This window comes from Balaenoptera borealis, assembly GCF_965194805.1.
Source record: "Balaenoptera borealis genome assembly, chromosome: 3".
NCBI lineage: Eukaryota > Metazoa > Chordata > Mammalia > Artiodactyla > Balaenopteridae > Balaenoptera > Balaenoptera borealis.
In genome coordinates this window covers 108,648,072-108,669,962 of record NC_138866.1, presented here as the reverse complement: position 1 = coordinate 108,669,962, position 21,891 = coordinate 108,648,072, and the positions used below count along the sequence as shown (strand labels likewise).

Here is a 21,891-nt window from a genome sequence, read left to right as displayed (position 1 = left end):
ATGCCTCTATTTTTGTCTTACTAGTTTTAAAGGGAATACTGGTTACCAACCAAGTTTTCCATGTTGTTGCCTGTTTTTCTGAAGGAACTTGCATCAGCACTGAAGTCAGCCTTGTCCGGCCACCTGGAGACAGTGATTTTGGGCCTATTGAAAACACCTGCTCAGTATGACGCTTCTGAGCTGAAAGCCTCCATGAAGGTAAACACGTGTGAGATGCAATCTCTGTCAAATCTGCCATTAATATTTGTGAATTACAGCTTCCTGAGTGTAATTAGGTGATTTTCAGTTATGTTGAATTCTCATTTGGAATCATTTTTTGGGAATGAACTGAAGCTATAAGGCTCAGGATTTGTACCAAAAATATTTCCACTACTTTTTTTTAAGACTGTAAAGAAATTTCATGATGCAGAGAAGTCAGTTACCAGCTGCTACTGCTTGGCACCTGGGCAATTGGAATACCATTTGGAAAAACTACTTCCTTGATTACACTTCCTCTTTAAAAAAGATTTGTTATGATATTAAGGCAAAAGTAAAACTCATAGCTTTTGTTAAGTGAAGCTTAACAAAAATCTGCATATGCCGTTTTGGTTGTTTCTTCTGACCTTCTCCTTGCTGGTCCCATTGTTTGATTCAAATTTTGGGCAAAATCAGAACATCACAGTGCACATAAAGGGTGATTTCAGATCGTGAATGGTTCCTGTGTTTTGTTCAAAGTATCAAGGCACATGCTACTGTCTTTTGTTTGTATTTTGCAAAGTTATTTTGAACATGGATTTTTTAGATTAAATTAGATAGTAAAAATTCCAGGTTGTAAGTTCCCCTGAATTTTGTGTGTACCTAAAACATCAAGTATTATATAAATGTAATAGATATATAAACATAAATGCATGTTTAATGGCAAAGCATAGAACCCTTTTCAGAAGTGTGCCTGCAACACTTTGAATAATCTGACACTGCCCTCTGCTGGTAAAACTGGGTAAAGCCTCAGAGTGGAGGGAAAGCTGTAGTTCTGATTTTTTTTTCTAAGTCCGAGTGCATTTTCTGTGATGCCACCATTTCTGAATTATGGAGAGATGGAGCTGTAAGTCTGTCACCAGCTAATGTCACAGTTCAGTTGTCATCCCTTCCCCCACGGAGCACCTCGAGAGAGAGGCAGCTTCCCACCGGGTATTTCCAGGGCCCAGAAGTTGATAGCTCAGGGCTGCTGAAAGATTTGCTCTGAAATCAGTTTTCCAGCTTGGCCCAAGCTGTGCTCAGTTTATTTGAGCAGACTTGCTCTGAGTTTTCTAAGTAGGCTATATTGGACAGAATGATAAAATGTCAACAACACTTAATGATCCTGTTTAATAAAAAGAACACTGAAAACACTCAGTCTTGGGACCTTTGGAGCCATGGATGAGTTGGACTCTCCTAGGTTTCTTCTGACCATCATCACTTCAGATCAGTTTATCTTATTTTTGCCAAGAATTCATTGAGTTGTGATTTGTGCAATTGTATAAGTATCTATTACTAGGTATTAGTGACTTGAAACAGACCTGTTTGAGCTGTCAGTCACCATTGTAATCTATGTAATTGGGCCCAATGAAAGGTGCTTTGACTGCTAGATCTTTGACCTTGTGCCAGCTCTTCCATTAGCTATCACAGCTGAGTACCCTTCTGAAATCCATAAAGCTTGGAGTGACATTAACTGAACTATGCTTTAAAAAAAATCTGTTTTGACTTCTGGCAATACCAGTGGCAATATCTGCCATATGTTACAGTAGACGTTGCCCTTGTGATGGGAACTGTGGACAGTCTGTGGAGAGCTTGGGCCAAGTTTGAAATTGCCAAGGTCACCTTTAAATATAGAGAAAAAGTACTATTAGAATTCTCTGATATTAACATGGGTATATCAGTGATGAAAGAAAACAAATCTATTGCTATACCTGTTTCACGTTTCAACAGTGTCAGGATATAGCATTTCTTCCAATGCATGAGTTATTTTTAGACTATATTTATTATATATCCTTGAGATTGAAAAACTGCCCCCTAAAATATTTGAAGATGCTTGGTAATCTCTTTATAATATCTGTATAGAATATTGTGTAGACCTTTTGCTAAGAAGGTCTAAGAAGGGAAGAAGAAGGGAAGAAATTTTGCTAAGAAGGGAAGAAATTTTGGCTTTGCCAGCACCTCTACAAATCATGATTAAAAACTCTGGGAGAAGAGGCCTTGGCTCAGATTAGATGAGGAATAAAATTCAAAATTAACTATTAACCTGAGGCTTAGCTTATATAAACCACTTTTTTAGGGACATATAAACTCTAATAAGTTTAATTAATAGCTGACACACTTTTCATGTGGATAAGTAAGTTTCTTATTGTATTAACACCTTATAATTGATTTACATTTTAAACAGTTGTAATTCTACTTAGTTCAAAGTGATATTTCCATACTCGGAAAGACAAGTATTAGAGAATCCTGATTATTAAATCTTGACTTTGATCATGAAGCCAGCTTTGAAATACAAGTTTCATTGGGTCCTTTCAAGCTCTCTGGCATGCCAGCTCAAAAGTGTATATATTAAATTTGAATACATCACCCATCAAATTCTTATTCCTTAATAAAGTGTTGGTGTCTAGGTTTATTTGGCACTTCATTATTTCCTTTTGCTTCTCTAAAATGCCTGAAGAGTGCATCACAATCAAGCAAAAATGGAAGTACAAGAATGAAATTTTTAACATTAACCCAATTTTGCATTTCAAAGAGGTAAAGCTAAAAATTTTATCTCATCTATACCTTTCTCTCGTAAAAGACTTACTCCAATCTAACGATGCTGGCTGCAAATGACAGCATAAAATCTCTACATTCCTTTGTTTTAAATTTCTGAGCAGAATTGTATAATAAAGAAAATTATTTCTCATCTATTAAAGTAATGGCTGATTATTAGAGAAGTTGAAAAATAAAGAAACATAGGGAGACGATAAAGTTATTCATTTTATAAACCCATCGCCAAAAGGCAACCACTTTTAACATTTTGGTGTATTCCATTGCTGTCTCTTCCTATTTCACTATATATTTATATATAGTGGAAAAAAATTTTTTTTAATATAGTTGAGCTAAAAAAACATGTCAGTTAAACCATCTTTTATTTTGATGAAGCATTTTTTTAAAGGAATAGCATATAACTTTACCTTGTGCTGAGGAATGCAGTACAGATCCCTCAGGAGAAATGCAGGAAGGGACGTGCTACACACGCAATCTGTGTGTGTAGTTTACCTGATTGAGATCAGGGAAGTGGGCTAATGGCCTGGAGGGCTTTCCCTGCTGATGGCTGCAATGCCTGGTTCGCAGGGGCTGGGGACCGATGAGGACTCCCTCATTGAGATCATCTGCTCCAGGACCAACCAGGAGCTGCAGGAAATCAACAGAGTCTACAAGGAAAGTGAGTAGCCCTAGTTCTGTGGTGCACCCTCTCAGCCCTGTTTCTGTGACCCCCCCATCCTGGCCTGCTGGGCTGGTGTTCAGGATAGGGTGCCTGGATTACTTGTGGAGAAATGCTTGCCATCTGGACCGTCCAGGGGTTTGCTCTGTTCCAGGTCCCTCTCCTCCATCTCCTGATGGCCTGGGTTTTGATGATTATATTCCCCTAGAACTAATACAAAAGGATATATAGGAGCGAAAGCAGAGAAAACAAACAAAAAAGAAAGAAAAGATCTGATGGGGAGAAGTAGGAAGTATTTTACATGGATTTCTTGGAATGGGTGCTGTCCAGTTTCTGCTGAGAAGGTTCCCAGCTCTTGACTGCGGATCACTGTTGCAAGAGGCACATGGACCTCTGTGCACCAAGCAGTGTAGGAGACCCGGGTGGAGTAAATGATGCAGCTTACATGTGTATGTGGTACCACTACGTTTAAACATAGATGCTATTTTGAATAATAAAGTAGAAATTCATTGAAAAGTACTCTTTAATTCTTACTAGTTTTTGCCATTGTGCATTTTCTCGATCAGTAGATAATAAACCACAGTTGTGTGTGTGTGTGTGTGTGTGTGTGTGTGTGTGTGTGTGTAGTCCTCCAAATTTTTTGATGATCCAAATAAGTATAGTCGAGAAGTTTGGGAACCAGTATTTTAGCTACCCAGGAAGTCACTGATCAAAGGTGAGCTTGAGGATCCCTGGTCTGATCCTGCTCTGTGTGTCCCTTGTCACTGGTTCTGATTTTATGAGGGTAAAAATCATTCTAGAGAATCCACCTCCTTTGGGTGGGTACATCCGTGCTGCCACAGCTGTTTCTGCTTTTTAGAGGCTTAACGGGCAGGGGATAAGTGGGGCCGGTGGCTGGCTGGCTGCACAGGCAGGAAGCGTCTAACCAGATGTGTTGTTTTGTTTTCCAAGTGTACAAGACTGATCTGGAGAAGGATATCATTTCTGACACATCTGGTGACTTCCGCAAGCTGATGGTCGCCCTATCGAAGGTTGGTTTCCGGTTTATTTCTTTGTCCTTGCTTCCTCCCAAGGCGAGTTGCGCGCCTCATTTTATACTTGGGAACGAATTAACTCAATCCGCTGTGCCTGCATCGGAAATTCCAGCCGCATTTTCGACAGTGGGTTTGCACTGTCACTGCAGAGTTGTCATTTTTGTATAATAGGATTTCTTATCCTGCAAAACCGTATGGTCAGGTGGACTTTGAGGCCAGAGGAGGAAGAAGCGGCTCTCAGCTCCTGGCCTGGATTTATGTGCCAGCCCTCACTGTGACTCGGGGAAGGTCATTTTGCCCCTATCTGTGGTCACATAGGACCCAGTGGGAAGTGACCCGCTTGTTCCTTTCACCTGCTTTCATTTCTTAACAGACGGTTTGCCCAGGTAGTGGTTTCCCTGGAGAGGTCTTTGCTTGTTTGCTAATGTTAACACATTGACGTGGTTGAAAGGCATTTCCTTCCTGAGTCTGAGTTCTGACCCGAGTGCAGTTTAATGTGTATGAACTGGGCGAGGGAAGAGGAATTTTCCCTGGGAACCCTGATGACAAATGGTCGTTGGGCATGCTGTATCCTGCCCACGCACCTCTCCATCACCATAACAACTCCGTACCGCCCTCCCCAGCTCTCTTCTCTACCACGTGCCCTGCATACCGCCACCCACCCATCTTTGAAATCCACTTGCACCAAACTCCTGATGAACAGACATTTCTGCTGCATCAAATCCAAACTCTCAACTGCCTTTAAGCGTCTTCTGTACCCTGGCCCTGCTTAACTTAGTCTTCCTCGCTAGGCTTCCCTCCCGCTCACCTTCTCTTCAGCTGGGCGGCACATCGCTCCCCTGTGCCGTCCCTCCTGTGCGGAATGGCTTCTCCTGCTCCCCATTACCAGCCTCATCTGACGCATCCTTTGCGGTTTACCTCAGCTGTACCCCATTGTCCACAGACTTTGCTGACGATTCTGCCTGACAGATTTCTGCCTTCTTTTGCATTTCACGTCTACTTAGAGCCACAGATACTGTGTTGTTTTACCATTTATTCCATGCGTATTTCTCCATCTGGGCTGTGAGCTCTCTGAAGGAAGGAGCTTAAATATCATTAACTTTTTTAGGGGGAGGAGGGTAGATTCTGTAAGATGCTTAGCCCAGAATTGGGTAAAAAGAGGGTATAGCCCCCACTTCACTGCCTCAATTATTGTAACAATCCTTGGTCTTACCTAGACTTTTTTTTTTTAACCTAGACTTTTAAGTGAAGAAAAATTTCAGGAGGGTGTTTATTCAGTAAATAGTGGCTTACATGAGTTGGGGAGAAAATAACATTTTCAGTTTTAAAATGTACAAAGAAATACATTTGATGTTCTTTATTTATTTTTTTCCCCCGTAGGGTCGAAGAGCAGAGGATGGCTCTGTCATTGATTATGAACTGATTGACCAAGATGCCCGGGTCAGTGCCAAGCTTCTTGGTGTTTGAGCTTTTGTTTCCTAGTCTCTGGATAGTCTGTATAGTTATCCATCCTGCATAACAAATTACCTCCAAACTCAGTGGCTTAGAACAACTAGCACTTACTATCTCTCAGTTTCTGTGGGTCAGGAACTGGGAAGTGGCTCAGGACTTCTCATGAGGTTGGAGACAAAATGTTGACCAGGGCTGCATCATCTGAGGGCCTGACAGTGTCAGGAGGACCCGCTTCCCAGATCACCCACCCATGTAGTTCCCCACCCATGTGACTGTGGGCAGGAGGAATTACTCCTTCTCCACGCGGGCCTCTCGAAGGGGTTGCTTGAATGTCCTCACAGATGGCAGCCGGCTCTGCCCAGAGTGAGTGATCCAAGAGAGACAGCGAGGAGGAAGCCAGGTGCCTTTTATGGTGTAATCTCAAGAGTCACACACACTGCCACTTCTGTCATAACTCTGTTCATTAGAGACGAGTCACTAGGTCTAGCTTCCAGTCAGTGGGAGGGGAAGTAGGCTCCGCATTTGGAAGGGAGGAATGTCAAAGAATCTGCGGGCTGCATTTCCACTTTCTGGAAGCTGTAGTTACAACAAGATATACCCTTATAATGCTGGTGTTAGTTACAGGATCAGTTTCTGACTCACATTTGCTCATTTAGACTTTGCTTGTTTCTGCAGGGTGTGATGCTGGTGTTCACACTGGTGGGCATTTGCTACAAACACACACTAATAGGATTCACAACACAGAACGGTGGAAGGAGATGGTAGAGGCACAGGCAGGGACGGCAGGGCTTTACTGCCCTTGGTGGTGGGGGAAGAGGTGAGAGGGACAGAGGGCCTTCCTTCTTTTCTGGCTGAATAGAACTTCTGCTGGTTCTCGTTCCATAATCACCCGGAACTATTTGTGAAGCTGATTCAGATCACTGTGAACTACATGCCTTTCCCAGAGGGTCGACAGCTGTCTCGAAGTATTTCGTAAGAGCTGAAGAACAAAATTAATTTTAATCCATTTTAGTTTTAAAATTCAGTATATTTCACATTGCCCACTTAGCAGGAGGTAGAAAAGGATTTTTTATTAAATTTATTTATTTATTTATTTTTGGCTGCTTTGGGTCTTCTTTGCTGCGCGGGCTCTCTCGAGTTGCGGTGAGCGGGGGCTTCTCTTGTTGCGGAGCATGGTCTTTAGGCACATGGGCTTCAGTAGTTGTGGCTCCCGGGCTCTAGAGTGCAGGCTCAGTAGTTGTGGCTCCCGGGCTTAGTTGCTCCGCGGCATGTGGGATCTTCCCGGACCAGGGCTTGAACCCGTATCCCCTGCATTGGCAGGCGGATTCTTAACCGCTGCGCCACCAGGGAAGTCCCTAGAAAAGGGTTTTGCAACTCCCAGATAGTGGATGGTCACTGAATAAGTATCGGCTCTTGCATAAGCCTTTCTCCCTCCTTCCCTGCCATTCTTAGCATTACTTATAGCCCCTAAATTTTCTAGAAACTGAAAATGTGATTGGACCAGCTTTTTTTTTTTTCCAGCTCCATCATTTCCGGAGTCTCTAAGAAGTCTGGGGGTGGGTACGTGACTTGTAGCTGTCTTTAGTAGATGACCATTAGTTTATGTGCTATTGACCGTGCCAAATGGAGGAGAGCTGGATGTGCTAATGAGCACTGGCTTGTCCTTCTGTATATGAGTAGAGGTTCTTGGTCATCCCTACGGTGTTCAGGGAAGGAGATATCTACAGCATCACCCTCACGAACAACCTACTGTCATGCCGTATGTTTGTGCTTCAGGAAGACTGCTCTTAAGACTTTTGACCTAAATAGCACATTTTTCCTGTGTCTGCAGTGCAATCGTCCTTTCTCATTTGGCATTCTGAACATACAGGTTTTGGGGTTTTGTGTGTGACGGGTTTTTAATGAGCTTGCTCTGGATTGTGGAATTAACTTTCGTGGCCGGTTGTGCTCGTAGGATCTCTATGATGCTGGCGTGAAGAGGAGAGGGACAGATGTTCCCAAGTGGATAAGCATCATGACCGAGAGGAGTGTGTGCCACCTCCAGAAAGGCGAGTGCTGTGCTGGGGAGGTCTTAGAGCCCCTGGGCCACAACGGAGGGCCCTCGCAAGCGGGCCAGCCGGGTGTCTGTGCTGGGGCTCGGGTCTGCCAGAACAGAGTCCACTCCCCGCTTTGTACCCCCTAATCTCACCCAGTTTTCCTCACCAAGTCCATTCATCCTTCTTTCCCATTTTGGATCGTTTTTTTCCCCTAAATACTTTTCATGTTTGGTGCTTTGTTGTGCTGCCTCTTCTCGTCTGGATCATTTTATCTTGCCATATCTGTTGAAGTAATGGACTTGGTTGGGTGCTATGTACTGTTTCTCGTGGCCCAGATAAAGTGGGTTCCACGCCGGAGAGATGAAGATGGTCAAAATATGTGGCTGGGGCAGTGCCATTTAGGACAGGTGCATGGTTCGGCTGTCCCAGGGCAACTGGTACAGTGTCAGCTCCGGTCTGCGTGGCAATCCCTAACCCTCTAGGACGCTATGATCATCATCATCTTTTTGTGTGTGTGTGTGATGCATAACCGTTGTGGGTAACCATTGATAGCTTTGACCAGTGGCTCTGTTATAATAATTATCTGTTGCTTTTCTTTAGTATTTGAAAGGTACAAGAGCTACAGCCCTTATGACATGCTGGAGAGCATCAAGAAGGAGGTTAAAGGAGACCTGGAAAACGCCTTCCTGAACCTAGGTAAGCAGGTGTGGCCCCCCCATCCCTAGTGGACATCAGCTTTCAGTCAGCTAGCTGTGCTGAAGCAGAAGTAACGAATGGCCATCCTGTTAATTCAGGTGGCTTTGGGAGGCATGGCGTCTTTACATGATTTGGGTAGTTTCATAATCTTCACCATATTAATTTAAGATATGGAACTGAAGAAGGGCTTACATTGGTAGAATGGAGCATTGCCAGGAGGAATAAGATAACCAGAGAAAGGGCTCTGTCCTTTGGGGGAACTCACACATCCATTTGGGTTTCTGCGTCGCTCAGAGTCCCCTGGTTTAAGAGCACAGTGATGGGCTTCCCTGGTGGCGCAGTGGTTAAGAATCCACCTGCCAATGCAAGGGACACGGGTTCGAGCCCTGGTCCGGGAAGATCCCACGTGCCGCGGAGCAGCTAAGCCCGTGTGCCACAACTACTGAGGCACGCGGGCCTAGAGCCCATGCTCTGCAACAAAGAGAAGCCACCGCAATGAGAAGCCCGTGCACCGCAATGAAGAGTGGCCCCCGCTCGCCGCAACTAGAGGAAGCCCGCCTGCAGCAATAAAGACCCAGCGCAGCCAAAAATAAATAAATAATATATAAATTTATTTTTTAAAAAAAAAAAAGCACAGTGGGCTGATTCAGAGGATTCCTGGTTTTCCCTGAGCGTTTCCTGTTTTGCAGAGACCATTCCTGTTACGTCTGGTCATCTGGTGGTGCCCCAGGTCAGGGCTTCACCCCCCCCACTGGTGGAGGAGAGAGGAGTTACTGACCCTTTTCTTCTCTCCACAGTCCAGTGCATTCAGAACAAGCCCCTGTATTTTGCTGACAGACTGTACGACTCCATGAAGGTAAGGGCAACTGGCCGAGAGGTCCATGTTTCCACACTAGGCTTTTTCTTCCTTTGTGCCCCAGACTAAGTCTCCTGACTAGCGGATGGAGGAAGGGACCCCACTGTCTAGGTGCAGGAACACACTAGTCAGCTCTGCTTTTACGTGACAGGTGAGAAAACCACAAATCTGGCTTCTGTTTCTCCCAAATACTTGAACACGTGTTTGTGTACAGGTAGAAAGCAAAGTGCCATGGGAGAGAGAAAATGCCAGATGGTGATCATGTCAGATACCTGTTCAGATTTCTCAGTGATTCCCTCCTGGTACCCCAGAGTAAGGACAAACAAGGAAGAGAGGTTATTAAGCAACCACTAGGCAGTAGGCATTAGTGCTACTTACTTTATCTTAAATCATTACCAAAAAAACCTGTGAGGCTTGTGTGAGTATTTTCTTTCTAGATGAGGAGAATGGAGCTTGGAAAGCTTCAGCTTGCTTGAGGTTACATAGCCAAACTTGAACTTGGGTCTGTCTGACTCCAAAGCCAGCCCTGCAGTTTTCCCTTAAATGGACTGTCTCTTCCCACAGTCCCATCCCCTTTTCCATGCCTTAGATGTGCCTTGTGCTTTATGGCTTCCAGGCCCTTGCTGCTGCTTCTTCGTGGGTCACCCCCTTGTCCCATCTCCCCTCAGGTTCCATGTCAAGTATGGCCCGTTCTCTGGTCTGAGGTTCTGGATGTAAACTTCAGTGGACCTTATTGCTTGTACCATTCAAAATGGCACAGAGCCACGGTGAGCGTGGTAGCCTGTGCTCTCTAAGCCCCCGAGATCCAGGAGCTTTGTGTTATGTATGTAAACTCGCGCACTTCCTGACCTGAGCCTTGCAGCGGTTAGCGCTCAGTTCACGTTTACTGAATGTACAGCATGGGGGCTTTGTGCCGATTTCATGCTGGTGTGTTTGGAATTCCAAGGCGCTCATTGTTCTTAAGGGAGCAGTTTTGCTGTTATCTTTGCAGTCTCTTAGAGGGCGGCGTCAGGAACCCAGATCAGTTCCATGTGCAGGAGAACTCACTAGACTCTTTTTTAATGATTAACATTGTCAGCGAATTGTAACTTGGAGCGTAAATTTGACTTTCAGGGCAAGGGCACTCGCGACAAGGTCCTGATCAGAATCATGATCTCCCGCAGTGAAGTGGACATGTTGAAAATTAGATGTGAATTCAAGAAAAAGTACGGCAAGTCCCTGTACTACTACATTCAGGTAAGGCCCCACCTGACCATCAGAGGGCTGGGAGTCCTGGGCAGGTGCCTGTCAGAACAATGGCAGAATGGCGGTTTTCTGTTTTTCTAACTCCCCGGGGAAGAGATGCTAGTCATCAAATATCAGGGATTTATTCTGAAAGCGCTATTAGGATTTGCCCTGGAATCTTAGAGAATCAGGTGAATATTTCATATTTCCCACACCTGTTCTGCGGTGACAGATGGTGCTCATGACAGTGATCCTGCAAGACTTGCTGACATCCTGAAAAGACTTAGATCAATCTAATCTACGTTTTATTGTATTTCCATTTCTTGAAACTCCTCTGTGATAAGCCTGGCAACATTTCCTCACTCAGAACTCCCATCTCTCCCCTCCCCATTTAGCCTGTCCCTGTTTTGGAGGGATGGAGTGTTCGTATATAAGGAGCAATTGCCTTCACTGTGGTCCCTCCCACTGTGTTTAATTCAGACAGATGTTGCAAACCCCTCTTTCTGAAAGATCCTGAAAATTTCAGAGGCGTGTCAGTGGTTACCAGGGATGAATTTAGAGCTGGGTTTGCTATAACTAGGTTTACTAGGGCATATGTTTAAAATTCAGGGAGCATTTAGACTCAGTAATTATTTCCTTAACTCCTCAGCTTATTCCCATGTGACCTTAAGAGTCCACGAAACAACACAGTCAGGCAGGAAGGTGCCTCGTAGTGTCTTCTCTGGAAGGATGCAGGCCAGGGAGAAAAGGGGTGGTGTTGGCAGGGCCTCAGTGCAGGAGGAGCAGACTGGGTTCTGTCCTCTGGTCACTTACCATGTTAATCCCCAGGACCCTGTGTTCTCTCTACCCTTGTGGCAGTAATCTCCCCTGGGCCACGATCCCTGAGGGTCCTCTCATGGTTTGGGTGTGTCTGGGCAGGTCCCACAGAGGCTCCATGTGCCGTGGGCCTGCTTGTGTGTTTCTGCAGAGTGTGGGTCTTTCTCCTGACCCTGAATTTCTTTTTTCTCCTTGGCCACTTATAGCAAGACACCAAGGGTGACTACCAGAAAGCGCTGCTGTACCTGTGTGGTGGGGATGACTGAAGCCCGCAATGGCCCGAGGGTCCAGGACGGCTGCTCCGCACTCCCAGCTAACGGTTCTACACATTCAGCTTGTGGCTAACACCCCCCTTGTGCCCTTCCCTGGGAGGATGGCGTTAGTGCCGCCCCACCCCACCTGCTCCATCCTTAGTTTAGTTGCCTCAGCATTACCTGGCTTTCCGGTCTAGTCTCTCTTTACAGTCAAAGAAGTGAACATTCCAAGGAATTGGAAGTGAAATCTATGATGTGAAACACTTTGCCTTTTGAGTACTGTGTCGTCAACAGATGAATAAACTGAATTTTTACTTTAGGAACAAATACTTTGTTGACCTTGCTCTCAATTTAATTGTTTCAAAATCAGACATGCTTAAGGGTTGTATTGTTTGGCTGGTAAGGCTGTCCCCTTGGGGAAGAAAGCTCTAGAAAGGAGCCGTCTGACATGGTAGCTGCTATCCAGATGCGGCTATTTACATTTAAATTTATTTAAACGAAATAATTAAAAGGTCAGTTCCTCAGTCAAGCTATCCACATTTCAGATACTCAGTATCCACGTGTGGTTAGCACCTAGTGTACTGGAGAGCACAGGCAGAGTACATTTTCATTATCATAGAAGGTTCTGTTGCCCAGGGGATGATAGTACCTATGGGGGGAAAAAATCCCAGAATGACCCCTTCATCTGCTCATCTTTATACAGGTAAGTTAGGTGAAAACAAGCTGCAGGGGCCTCAAACTGGGAAAAGGGGAGGATGGTGTGGGAGACTCCATTCAGCAAATATTGCCAGTGTTCCCGTAAGAATTACAGAAATAAGTAACATCCTGCCCCAGCCTCACCTGTCAGAGTCGGGCTACAGCATCCTTGTACAGGCGGTGTAACAAAAGTAGACGGGCACACAGAGAAGAAAGCGATTGGCTTTGCCTGGGAGGATTGAGAAAGATGACCCAGGGAAGAAAACATCTGAGCCATGCCCTAATATCTAAGGGGAAGTGTTACAGCTGGGAGGAGGCTCTCCACGAGCATTCTTATGGTTCTGATAAAGGTAATTCATACACCTGGTTCACATTTCAAAAGGCACACAGAGTCTGTGCAGTGAAAATTACATCTCCCTCCCACTCTCTTCCCAACCAGCCGGGGGTGGGGGTGGGGGTGGGGCCTCCCTAGAGTCACGTGGTTTCTGGTCCTTCCTTCCATGGATAGGCTGTGTACTAAGCAGGTGTGTGTGTTGATGTACCTGTCTCCGCTCACAAGGTGAAGGTGCTGTTCATTGGCTTCTAGGCCAGGACCCTGCGGATGGCTTGCTCATACAGGTACCTCCCCTAAACTGGGGCTAGGGCTGGGGCGGTGTTGATGACGATCCCCAAATTCTTACACTACATTTCCTCCTCGTAAAGGATGCTGTGTCAGTCACTAATTCTTTTTTTTTATAAATTTATTTGTTTATTTTTGGCTGCATTGGGTCTTCGTTGCTGCGTGTGGGCTTTCTCTAGTTGTGGCGAGCGGGGGCTACTGTTTGTTGCGGTGCGCGGGCTTTTCATGGCGGTGGCTTCTCGTTGCGGAGCACGGGCTCTAGGCGCGCGGGCTTCAGTAGTTGTGGCTCGCAGGGTCTAGAGCGCAGGCTCAGTAGTTGTGGCGCACGGGCTTGGTTGCTCTGTGGCATGTGGGATCTTCCCGGACCAGGGCTCGAACCCGGGTCCCCTGCACTGGCAGGCGGGTTCTTAACCACTGCGCCACCAGGGAAGCCCCCAGTCACTAATTCTTGACGCCTGGCTGATGTTGGACGCACTTAGTGGTCTGCAGGGACTAGGCAGGTAGTGGAAATGCAGGTGTGAAGTGGGCTGGTTGGACAGAAGTGGGGAGTCTGGAGAATGGAGAACACCTGCCCCACTTTCAGCCTTCAGAGCCAATGAAAACAGCACCACGATAACCAAAAGATATACATCTGTGGACTGATTGATTTGCTATTTTGACCTTTGGCAAACTTGCTGTAGAAACTCAGATGGAACATGGCTCTTCAGTCACTAGGCCCATAAAGTGCCTGTAAGGCCACTGAGATACTCTTTAAAATGCAAGTTAGGCAAAAATAGGGTGTTTTCTCAAATATCTTTTCCTATGCATATTAGATGTGATGCCTCCGATGCCAGAATATACTTTTCTGTGTGCTTGGGGCAGAGTTCAAGGAACTGCATAAGAAGCGGGGAATTTCTGCTTCCCCCCACATTCTGTTGTTGACCTCAGAACTGATCGGGCTATGCGACTTCCCTGGCGGTCCAGTGGTTAAGACTCCGTGCTCCCAGTGCAGGGGGCATAGGTTCGATCCCTGGTTGGGGAACTAACATCCTGCACACTGCATGGCGCGGCCATGAAAAGAAAAAAATAAAACTGATTGGGCTGAGCAGAGGCTGTCAGGAGCAGTGTTTCAGGTCACGAAGTATTCAGGCTGTTTCTTTCCACCACACGATGCGTTTCATGCAGCAGAGGGAAAGGTGGTGGAAAGAGAAGGCAGGGCTGGGCAGCCAGCGTGTGGGCAGGCTTCTGCTCCCGCCCTGCCCAGGGTGGCCTGGCCACTGGTCTGGCTGGTCTGGACCCTCCAGCAGGCGTGAGGGAAAATCCAAAAGGCAGGTTGGCGAAAGGAAGGCCCCCGGAGAACCATTCCAAATGCTGCCTGCTGTCTCCCCTGCATGGAACAATGGCTGTCTAGTGTTTTCCAAAACTGACAGAAAGGGCACTTGGAATTTGGCCTCATATTCTGGATTCCAGCTTGTCCTCCACAGTCAAGCTGTCCAAACCATTTCTTTTTTTTTTTTAATTATTTATTTGGTTGCGCCAGGTCTTAGTTGCAGCAGGCGGGCTCCTTAGTTGCAGCATGTGTGTGGGATCTAGTTCCCTGACCAGGGATCGAACCTGGGCCCCCTGCACTGGAGACGCAGTGGAGTCCTAACCACTGCATTACCAGGGAAGTCCCCAAACCGTTTCTTGATGTAAAGAACCATCTGGAGATTTGACTGTTCTCCCAATTTTACTTTGTAAAGAGAAGGAAAAGGAAATGGGGCAGGCTTTAACAATGGCAGCTGATAATAAGAACTTTGTATTCTTTGAGGAGTTAAAGGTAAATGCATGCAGTTTAGTCATGGAAACTTATTAAACTGTGATTGTGAACAAGAAGATACGATTTTTTTTCTCCCTGACCTGTGTGGTGGAGCAGGACAGGACTGTCACGTTGCACAGCTCCAGACAGCACCCTTCACGTTGTAGCCTATGTGAATGGTATGTCCCCTGGACTTAATGCAGTGCACAACCTGAGCGGCCATACATGACAGCCCTATATGGTGATCCTAGGTGTGTGTGAGATGGCCTACTAAGCCTTTTTTTCACATTGTTGGCTTCTAGATTAGAGTTGGAAGACAAATCTTACTTAGAAACAGGTGGCTAAACCTTGTCTTTTCCACAGACTCTTGATCTTTGGACCCATCTTACTGGGCTATGCACCAATGACTATGCATATGAATCTTCCCAGTATGTGAAGTTCCTGTGGCGTAAATTATTAGTAAAGATAGCTAGAGCAGGGGAAACCAGGCTCACAAAGTGGCTGCACTTAGCAAGAAAAATGATTTGAGGACAGAAATCTTTTAAATCAATTTTTAGTCTTTAAATGACTCCAGTCTCCAGGCCTCTCCCCACGTTTTGACGAACGGCTTTGCCTTCTTATCCACATTAGTTTATCTGACCTCCTTTTTCCATCAACTACCAAAATGGAAACTCCGCTGCAAGAGAGAGAGAGAGGGAGCCATTTTAAACATCCCTTAGCAATGAGGCAGAACATGCTATAGCCATCAAGTTCTAGTTGTTCATTCTATTTATTGAAAAAAGCCTGTAGCCTGATTTCTTTTATGCGAGTACATTTGAGCAAGCAAAGTTTATAGAGATGACTTATCTCATTACATTAGAAGAGTGATTTGCTATCTCAGCATCTATAAGCAATTTTAACAGACATTTCTGGATGAAGAAAAGCTTTTGTAAATATATGCGAAAGACACGATTTCATCAAGCATTAAATTGGAGGTGCCCTGGAAAAATATTCCATTTGTGCATTCAATTAGCTTGATTGTGGCTGAATTTTGTCCACTGAAGGCAGCATTTCTACAGAAAAACAGGAGCATTCCCTACGTCAGCAGGTTTCTTAAAACAGAAAACACACTTTCTCCTTTGCAAGTCCTCTTTTGCATTTGTGCTGTTCCCAGCTACGCGTCCCTCATCAGCCTGCTCAGTCTCGTTCTCCACAGTGGAGGGGAAGGGGAGAGCGAACCAGGAGCCACGTTATTTAGGCCTTAGAGAAATCCCAACCCAATGATTCCAACATTAAATAGCCTGCATCTAGTCTAAAAGCTAGGCAAGCTCTGGGCCAAACTGGGACTGGTCAAGGATGGACTTAAGTTCTCCAAACTTCCCTTCCTGGTCTCTGCAGGGCCTCTCCTTTCAGGGTCTGTGGGATGCTGTTTAAATCTTGGTAAGGCTGTTAGCCCATGTCTCTTTCCTGGAAGTAAGTGTATAGGGTCAGCTTTATCTTGGAATGAAGGCTTTGTTCCCATATTACGGGAATGAAAGGAGTTGTTAGTGAAGAAATGGGAGAATGGTTGGGATTCAAGAGGGCTTTCTTGGACCCCTGAAATCACAGTAAAGAAGTGAGCTAAGTATTTAGGATGATCACTAGCCCTTGCCCGCAACCCTTGCTGTTCTGTAGGTGAACCATCAGCTTTATATTAATAAGAAACAAACCAGAAAGGACATAATATGTCAATGGAACCTGGCTGTGGAGGTGGCTTGTTAAACAGTAGGTGAGGACAAATTACAACTTTCCCAGCTGTAATCCATTAGAGCCCAAGGCTATCGTACTTCCAAGTACATTTCTAAAGATTAACACAAGGATTAGCAAGGAGTTTGGATCAGGAATACGGAAATATTTCAAACAAGTGTTAGGTTTCTATATCAGTGAGGTTGCCAGATTTCTTGGATTCTTGAGCTTTGGAAAACCATCTTGGTCTTAAAGGATCACCTTTGTCCTAATAGATATGAACTCATCTATGACTAGGAAAAAATTTTAAAGCCCAGAGTTGATCAGGTAATACAGGGTCTCTCAGTCATTCACTTATTCATTTATTGACTTATTAATGTATTCAGTAGACAAGCCTACTATATGCTGGTGACTGAACTAGTCACCGAGGATTGGAAGAACAAGGCAATGCAGAATAATAAGGGCTGTGATGGAAGCACAGGTGAGATGCTTGGGGGTGGTCCAGAGTAAACGATTCTCACCTAGGATAAAGCATTTGGAAAGGTTTGGGGAGAGGCAATCCTTAAAGCAGGAATTTTTTTTTTTTTTTTTTTGGTATTTTTTTCCTGACATACAGGAGGAATCCAGAATCACTGTAGAAAGTTAAAAAATACAGAAAAGTATAAAGGAGAAAATCTGAATCACCTGGAACTCCAACTAGAACCAATCACCGTTAACATTTTGGCAGGACAACTTGTTTGAGACTGAGCTCTTGTTTCCTCGGCAGTAAGCTCATCAGGAAAGAATGTGAGGCAGGTTTTCCTTCCCATCCTGAAGAGGGAGGGCGGAGTTTCAGGCAGTAAAAGTCGGGCCTCCCTTGCCTCATGGAAGAGTTGAGTGGATTTTGAGTTTTCCAAGTCCAGTTCAAGAAGATGTAGGCCTGTATTGTCTAAAGGGAAGGGTTCTGGAGTAAAGGAAGAAGCAAGTAGCCTAACCCTGGCTCAGCTGGGTTCAGAGACGGAGCATGGCAGTGCCCAGGGGATGGGGACAGTACCCAGCCTCCATGCAGTGCCTGGAGGGTCCTGACCTCTGGGAAGCCTGGGTGTTTGCAGGGAAGTAAAACCTTGCCCGCTGCAGTGCTGGCTCCCGCAGGGAACGTCTTAGTGATCGTATGGTGAATGGGGAATGAGGCTCTGCCCAGTGTTAGAGCAAGACTGGAAATAGATTTTGACTCTATATACCATTTCCTCCCCAGTCACCGGGACAGCACACATCCCACTGGAAGGGAACCTCTGTATGTTTACCTTCTGACTTTTCTCTTTGTCACATTCTATGATTTACAGTATCTATTCCAGATAAATCCTAAGTATTCCAGACAGTTCAGAGCTCCATAATTTAGACCTAACTTTGTGCTTTGAAGACCCTAAGTTAGTAGGGAAAACAGGTTCCTAGTAGAGTCTTAAAGGAAATGAAGGATGCACTCCAGATAGCATATTCCAAATTGCTAGGAAAACAAAGAAACCATAGAAAATGATTTCAGAGCATAGATGAAACAAAGGAAGAGGTGGAATCAAAACTTTTCAGCTCTTTAGTGGGATAACTGCCAGTTCTGTTTTAATATGAGGTTTCAGCATCGTTCACATGTAGCTTCTATTACGAACAGATCCAGAGTAAGAGAATGCATGTTAGCCTTATTCCTAGCCTCTGTATCCTTTGTTTCTCCCCTTGGTTGAAGCCTCCAAATCTCCACATAGAAATTCAGGCCTGTCCTGTGCCTGGTTTCAGGCCTTTGCTGGCCGGAGCATGGAGTGTTTAACCAGCTTTGTCTCCCACTTGGCATGGCCCCGCTCAGTCCCGGGAAGCCCAGCTGTCCCAGGAACAGGCTACTTGCTTCTTCCTTTCACCCCAGAGCCCTCCCCTTGGAGAGAATCTGCCTCCACTGGGCTCAAGGGGTTCCAATCAGCTTATATATTCATGTCCCTACAAACCCTGCAGGTTACTCTCCTGACTAGATGATGATCAGCTTATGCCCTGAAGCAACAGAGACAGATACTGAGACAGCAAATTTAAAAAAATAAGGTGGAAATCGTGCTTCCTTCAAAATCAGTTGGCTTCGTAATTGCCTTTTCTCCTGGTCTAGCAACTGCCTTCTCCCACGTGGATACCGGTATTTATTGCCTTATGCTTGAAATGAAAAGGCAAATTTTGACATCCAAGGACTGGTTAGTCCTGAGAGGGTAGGGGATCTGGAAGAACAGTAGTTAGTCAGCACAGGCTGTGCTGTTGAAGCGGCTTGGCTTTCCTTCCCTCTGAGAACCTATCTTCAAGGTCAGTCTGAAGTTTGCAAGCCTGGTGGCCACTCTACCCCATTGAGGCAGCCTGACAGAGGGAGCAATTCAGTACCGCACAGCCATGAAATGTCCACGAGTTTAAAAAACAAAACCACAGTTGTTCTTGGGGTTGGGCTGGTTCCCCCATCCCAATTTTAGCAGGATGTGTATGTGGCCATGGAACTCCTGGTGAGCTCTGAGGCCGTCCAGCGGGTGGTAGGGAATGTGCAGTAGGAACCCGGCACGTCAGGGCTCAGTGTCTGCAAATGGGCTTTACATGAAGAGCGGGATGCGTCCTCCAGGCAGAAGGGATCCCGGGGCAGGGAGTGCGAGGCAGAATCTCAGGAAGCCAAAGCTGGGCAAGATCACGCTCCTCCTCTGGGTGTGATCAATGGCCCCCTTCAGGCGGAACTGCTTGCCTCCATGACATGAGCTATGCAGATGGCAGGCGAACGGGAGATCCCAGCTTCACAGTGGACCAGGACCTTGCCTTCCTTTTCCCGGACCCAGTCACTGAAGCCTATTGCTCCTTGGAGGCAGAAGCGAATGTCAGCCGCGTGGCTGTCTCGCACAGGGATCCATCTGTAGTGCAGGTGGGCCGTGCAGGCCTGCGAGGTCCGCCGCCAGACTCTCAGCAGGGCCGTGATCACGTGCAGGGTGGTGAGGAACCGGCACTTGGATGCTTGGTCGGCACTTCCAAGGTGGAGGAGCAGAGGGATTGCACCTGGGCCGCCGTGGTCCTAAGGCGGCCGGTAGCTGACGTTGAGCACTGGTTTCCCACACTGGCTGATGAGCGCGCTCTCGTTTCAGTTTCCTCTGGTGAAATGGGTTTTACAGTCACGCAGCACTCGGGAATATTCCGAGTGGAAAGCCTCCTACCCTCCCCTGTAAGAAGCACACCTGCTGGCGGGCAGGCAGGCAAAGGGAGCAGCGAGGCTGGCGGAGTGCGCACCGCGGTCCCCTCGGCAGCCCCGCCGCGCGCGCGCCCTCTGTCGGGCAGCACGAGCGCGCCGCCGAGGGGAGATCGGCGTGGAGCGAGCCGCGCACGCTCGAGGCAGCCAAGGCGTGGGGTGGGCGTGGGCGTGCGCGTGGTCCCGCCCCCGCCCACGCCGCGCGCAGGTGCCCAGGCCCGCTGCCCGCAGGCGAGGCTCCGGGCGAGCCGGGGGTGGCGGCGCGGGGCGGCAGCTCCGCTCGCGTTTCCCGTCTCGGACGCTCGGCGTTCCGCCGGCAACTCGCCGCCCCCTGGAGTCGGGCCGGGCTGAGGAGTTTTGAACGGGGTCTGAGGATAACTCAATGTGCAGCGTTACTGGAAACTAAATATAAGACGTTTAACTGGAAGAGCCAGGTAAGATGGGTCATTTGACCCTTGAACCACGCGGGGGTTAGGGGCACTGACCTCCCGTGGAGTCGAAATCCTCTCATGCTCAGTCTCTGCCTCAAAAACAAAGGAATTGGTAAACGACTCACCCAAGGGCTGGAAACTCAAACAGTTCGGTTAGAATCAGGATTCAAGCCCTAGTTCTTTTGATTCCGCATAATGTGATCTCTAATTGAACGCAGGCTTTTCCCCCACACTTAATTAACGTAAAGATCTGTATAATGAAAATGCAGGTGCTGTATTTGTTGGAAAAAAACTCCGTGTAAGTGGACCCGCACAGTTCAAACTGCAGTTCAAACCCATGTTACTCAAGGGTCAACTGTATTTTAGGATGGAACTCTGGCTTAAGTATCAGAAGTTTTTGAGGGCTCCCTCTCAGAGGTGAGTTAAATCATCAATCAGTCATTTTCTATCCCCACCCTCAATAAAGAATACAGGTTTGGAGTGTCTAGATCCGGGTCTGCTGCTGTAGGTCAGATGACTGCAATTAAGTGATAATAGTAAAAACTATAGGGAATATCAGGCTGCCTAGATTCAGGGGAGTTTTGCTCCCACAAGATCAGAAACCATGGAAAAGTCCAGGGAGCCCGCAGTCTGGGGTGTCTATTTTCTATGGATGTGTTAAACCAGTGTGGTGAGTCTTAGGTCTAGACAGTGCTTCTCACATTTGCTCCTGTGGCCAAGTCCCTGTGAGTCACTTCTGGGGACATCACAAAATAATGACCCATTTTCCGTGTATTATATAAACCAGGAGTAGCTTTATGGATGGAAAATTTTATAATCACATATGTAGCATTTTCATGCCTCACAAATGTGTATGTAAAATGTTTCTAGGAAATGACATGTACAGTGGTGGTCCTTCTTGCCCTATTCTCTCCTCCTCTCCTGCAGGCTGCCCTTGCTGAGGCCAGGGAAGAGAAGGAGGCCTTTTACAATGAAACTCCCGTGTGAGCTTCATAACATAGAAGGAGGTTTGCTAGTGGGTGTGAACCCTTTGCTGGGCGTAGAGTGTGATTGTCTTTTTTTTTTTTGGCTGCGTTGGGTCTTGGTTGCTGTGTGAGGACTTTCTCTAGTTGCGGCGAGCAGGGGCTACTCTTCGTTGTGGTGCGCGGGCTTCTCGTTGCAGTGGCTTCTCTTGTTGCGGAGCACGGGCTCTAGGTGTGTGGGCTCAGTAGTTGTGGCTCGTGGGCTCTAGAGTGCAGGCTCAGTAGTTGTGGTGCACGGGCTTAGTTGCTCCGCGGCACGTGGGATCTTCCCGGACTAGGACTCGAACCCATGTCCCCTGCATTGGCAGGCGGATTCTTAACCAGTGCGCCACCAGAGAAGTCCCTAGAGTTTGATTGTCTTTTAACTGTCTTCTCCATTCTCAGGACTTGACCATGGAGCAGAGCTGAATCTCAAAGGACAGGCATGGAGGGGTTTCAGCCTGAAGGAGCAAGAGGAAAGGCAGAGCAAAAGAAGGCACAGGGGCAGGGTGGAGAGAAAGGAGAGGGAGCACCTTTTTCAGGCTGCACCCACAGAGCCAGGGACTAAAGACCCATTTGTATGGGCTGAGCCCTGGAGTCAGACTGAGCAGATGAGAGAAGAAATCTCCAAATCTCTCCCACCAGAAAGGC

General features: G+C 46.6%; 2 protein-coding genes across 5 annotated transcripts in view; both read left to right on the top strand.

The window, feature by feature from the left end:
- The window catches only part of ANXA2 (annexin A2), a 44,052-nt gene extending 31,933 nt beyond the window's left edge, over positions 1-12,119 (top strand). For both annotated transcript variants that reach the window (XM_082388177.1, XM_082388178.1), the window contains exons 5-13: positions 85-198; positions 3,334-3,424; positions 4,376-4,455; positions 5,839-5,898; positions 7,865-7,958; positions 8,547-8,642; positions 9,440-9,498; positions 10,612-10,734; positions 11,745-12,119. In XM_082388177.1, the coding sequence (XP_082244303.1) occupies positions 85-198; positions 3,334-3,424; positions 4,376-4,455; positions 5,839-5,898; positions 7,865-7,958; positions 8,547-8,642; positions 9,440-9,498; positions 10,612-10,734; positions 11,745-11,804 (777 nt within the window). In that variant the 3' untranslated portion in view covers positions 11,805-12,119. The remainder of the gene's footprint in view (positions 1-84; positions 199-3,333; positions 3,425-4,375; positions 4,456-5,838; positions 5,899-7,864; positions 7,959-8,546; positions 8,643-9,439; positions 9,499-10,611; positions 10,735-11,744) is intronic.
- An 850-nt stretch (positions 12,120-12,969) lies between these two features.
- The window catches only part of LOC309626823 (uncharacterized protein), a 426,800-nt gene continuing 417,878 nt past the window's right edge, over positions 12,970-21,891 (top strand). For all 3 annotated transcript variants that reach the window (XM_082388186.1, XM_082388187.1, XM_082388188.1), the window contains exon 1: positions 12,970-20,242. In XM_082388186.1, the coding sequence (XP_082244312.1) occupies positions 19,326-20,159 (834 nt within the window). In that variant the 5' untranslated portion in view covers positions 12,970-19,325 and the 3' untranslated portion in view covers positions 20,160-20,242. The remainder of the gene's footprint in view (positions 20,243-21,891) is intronic.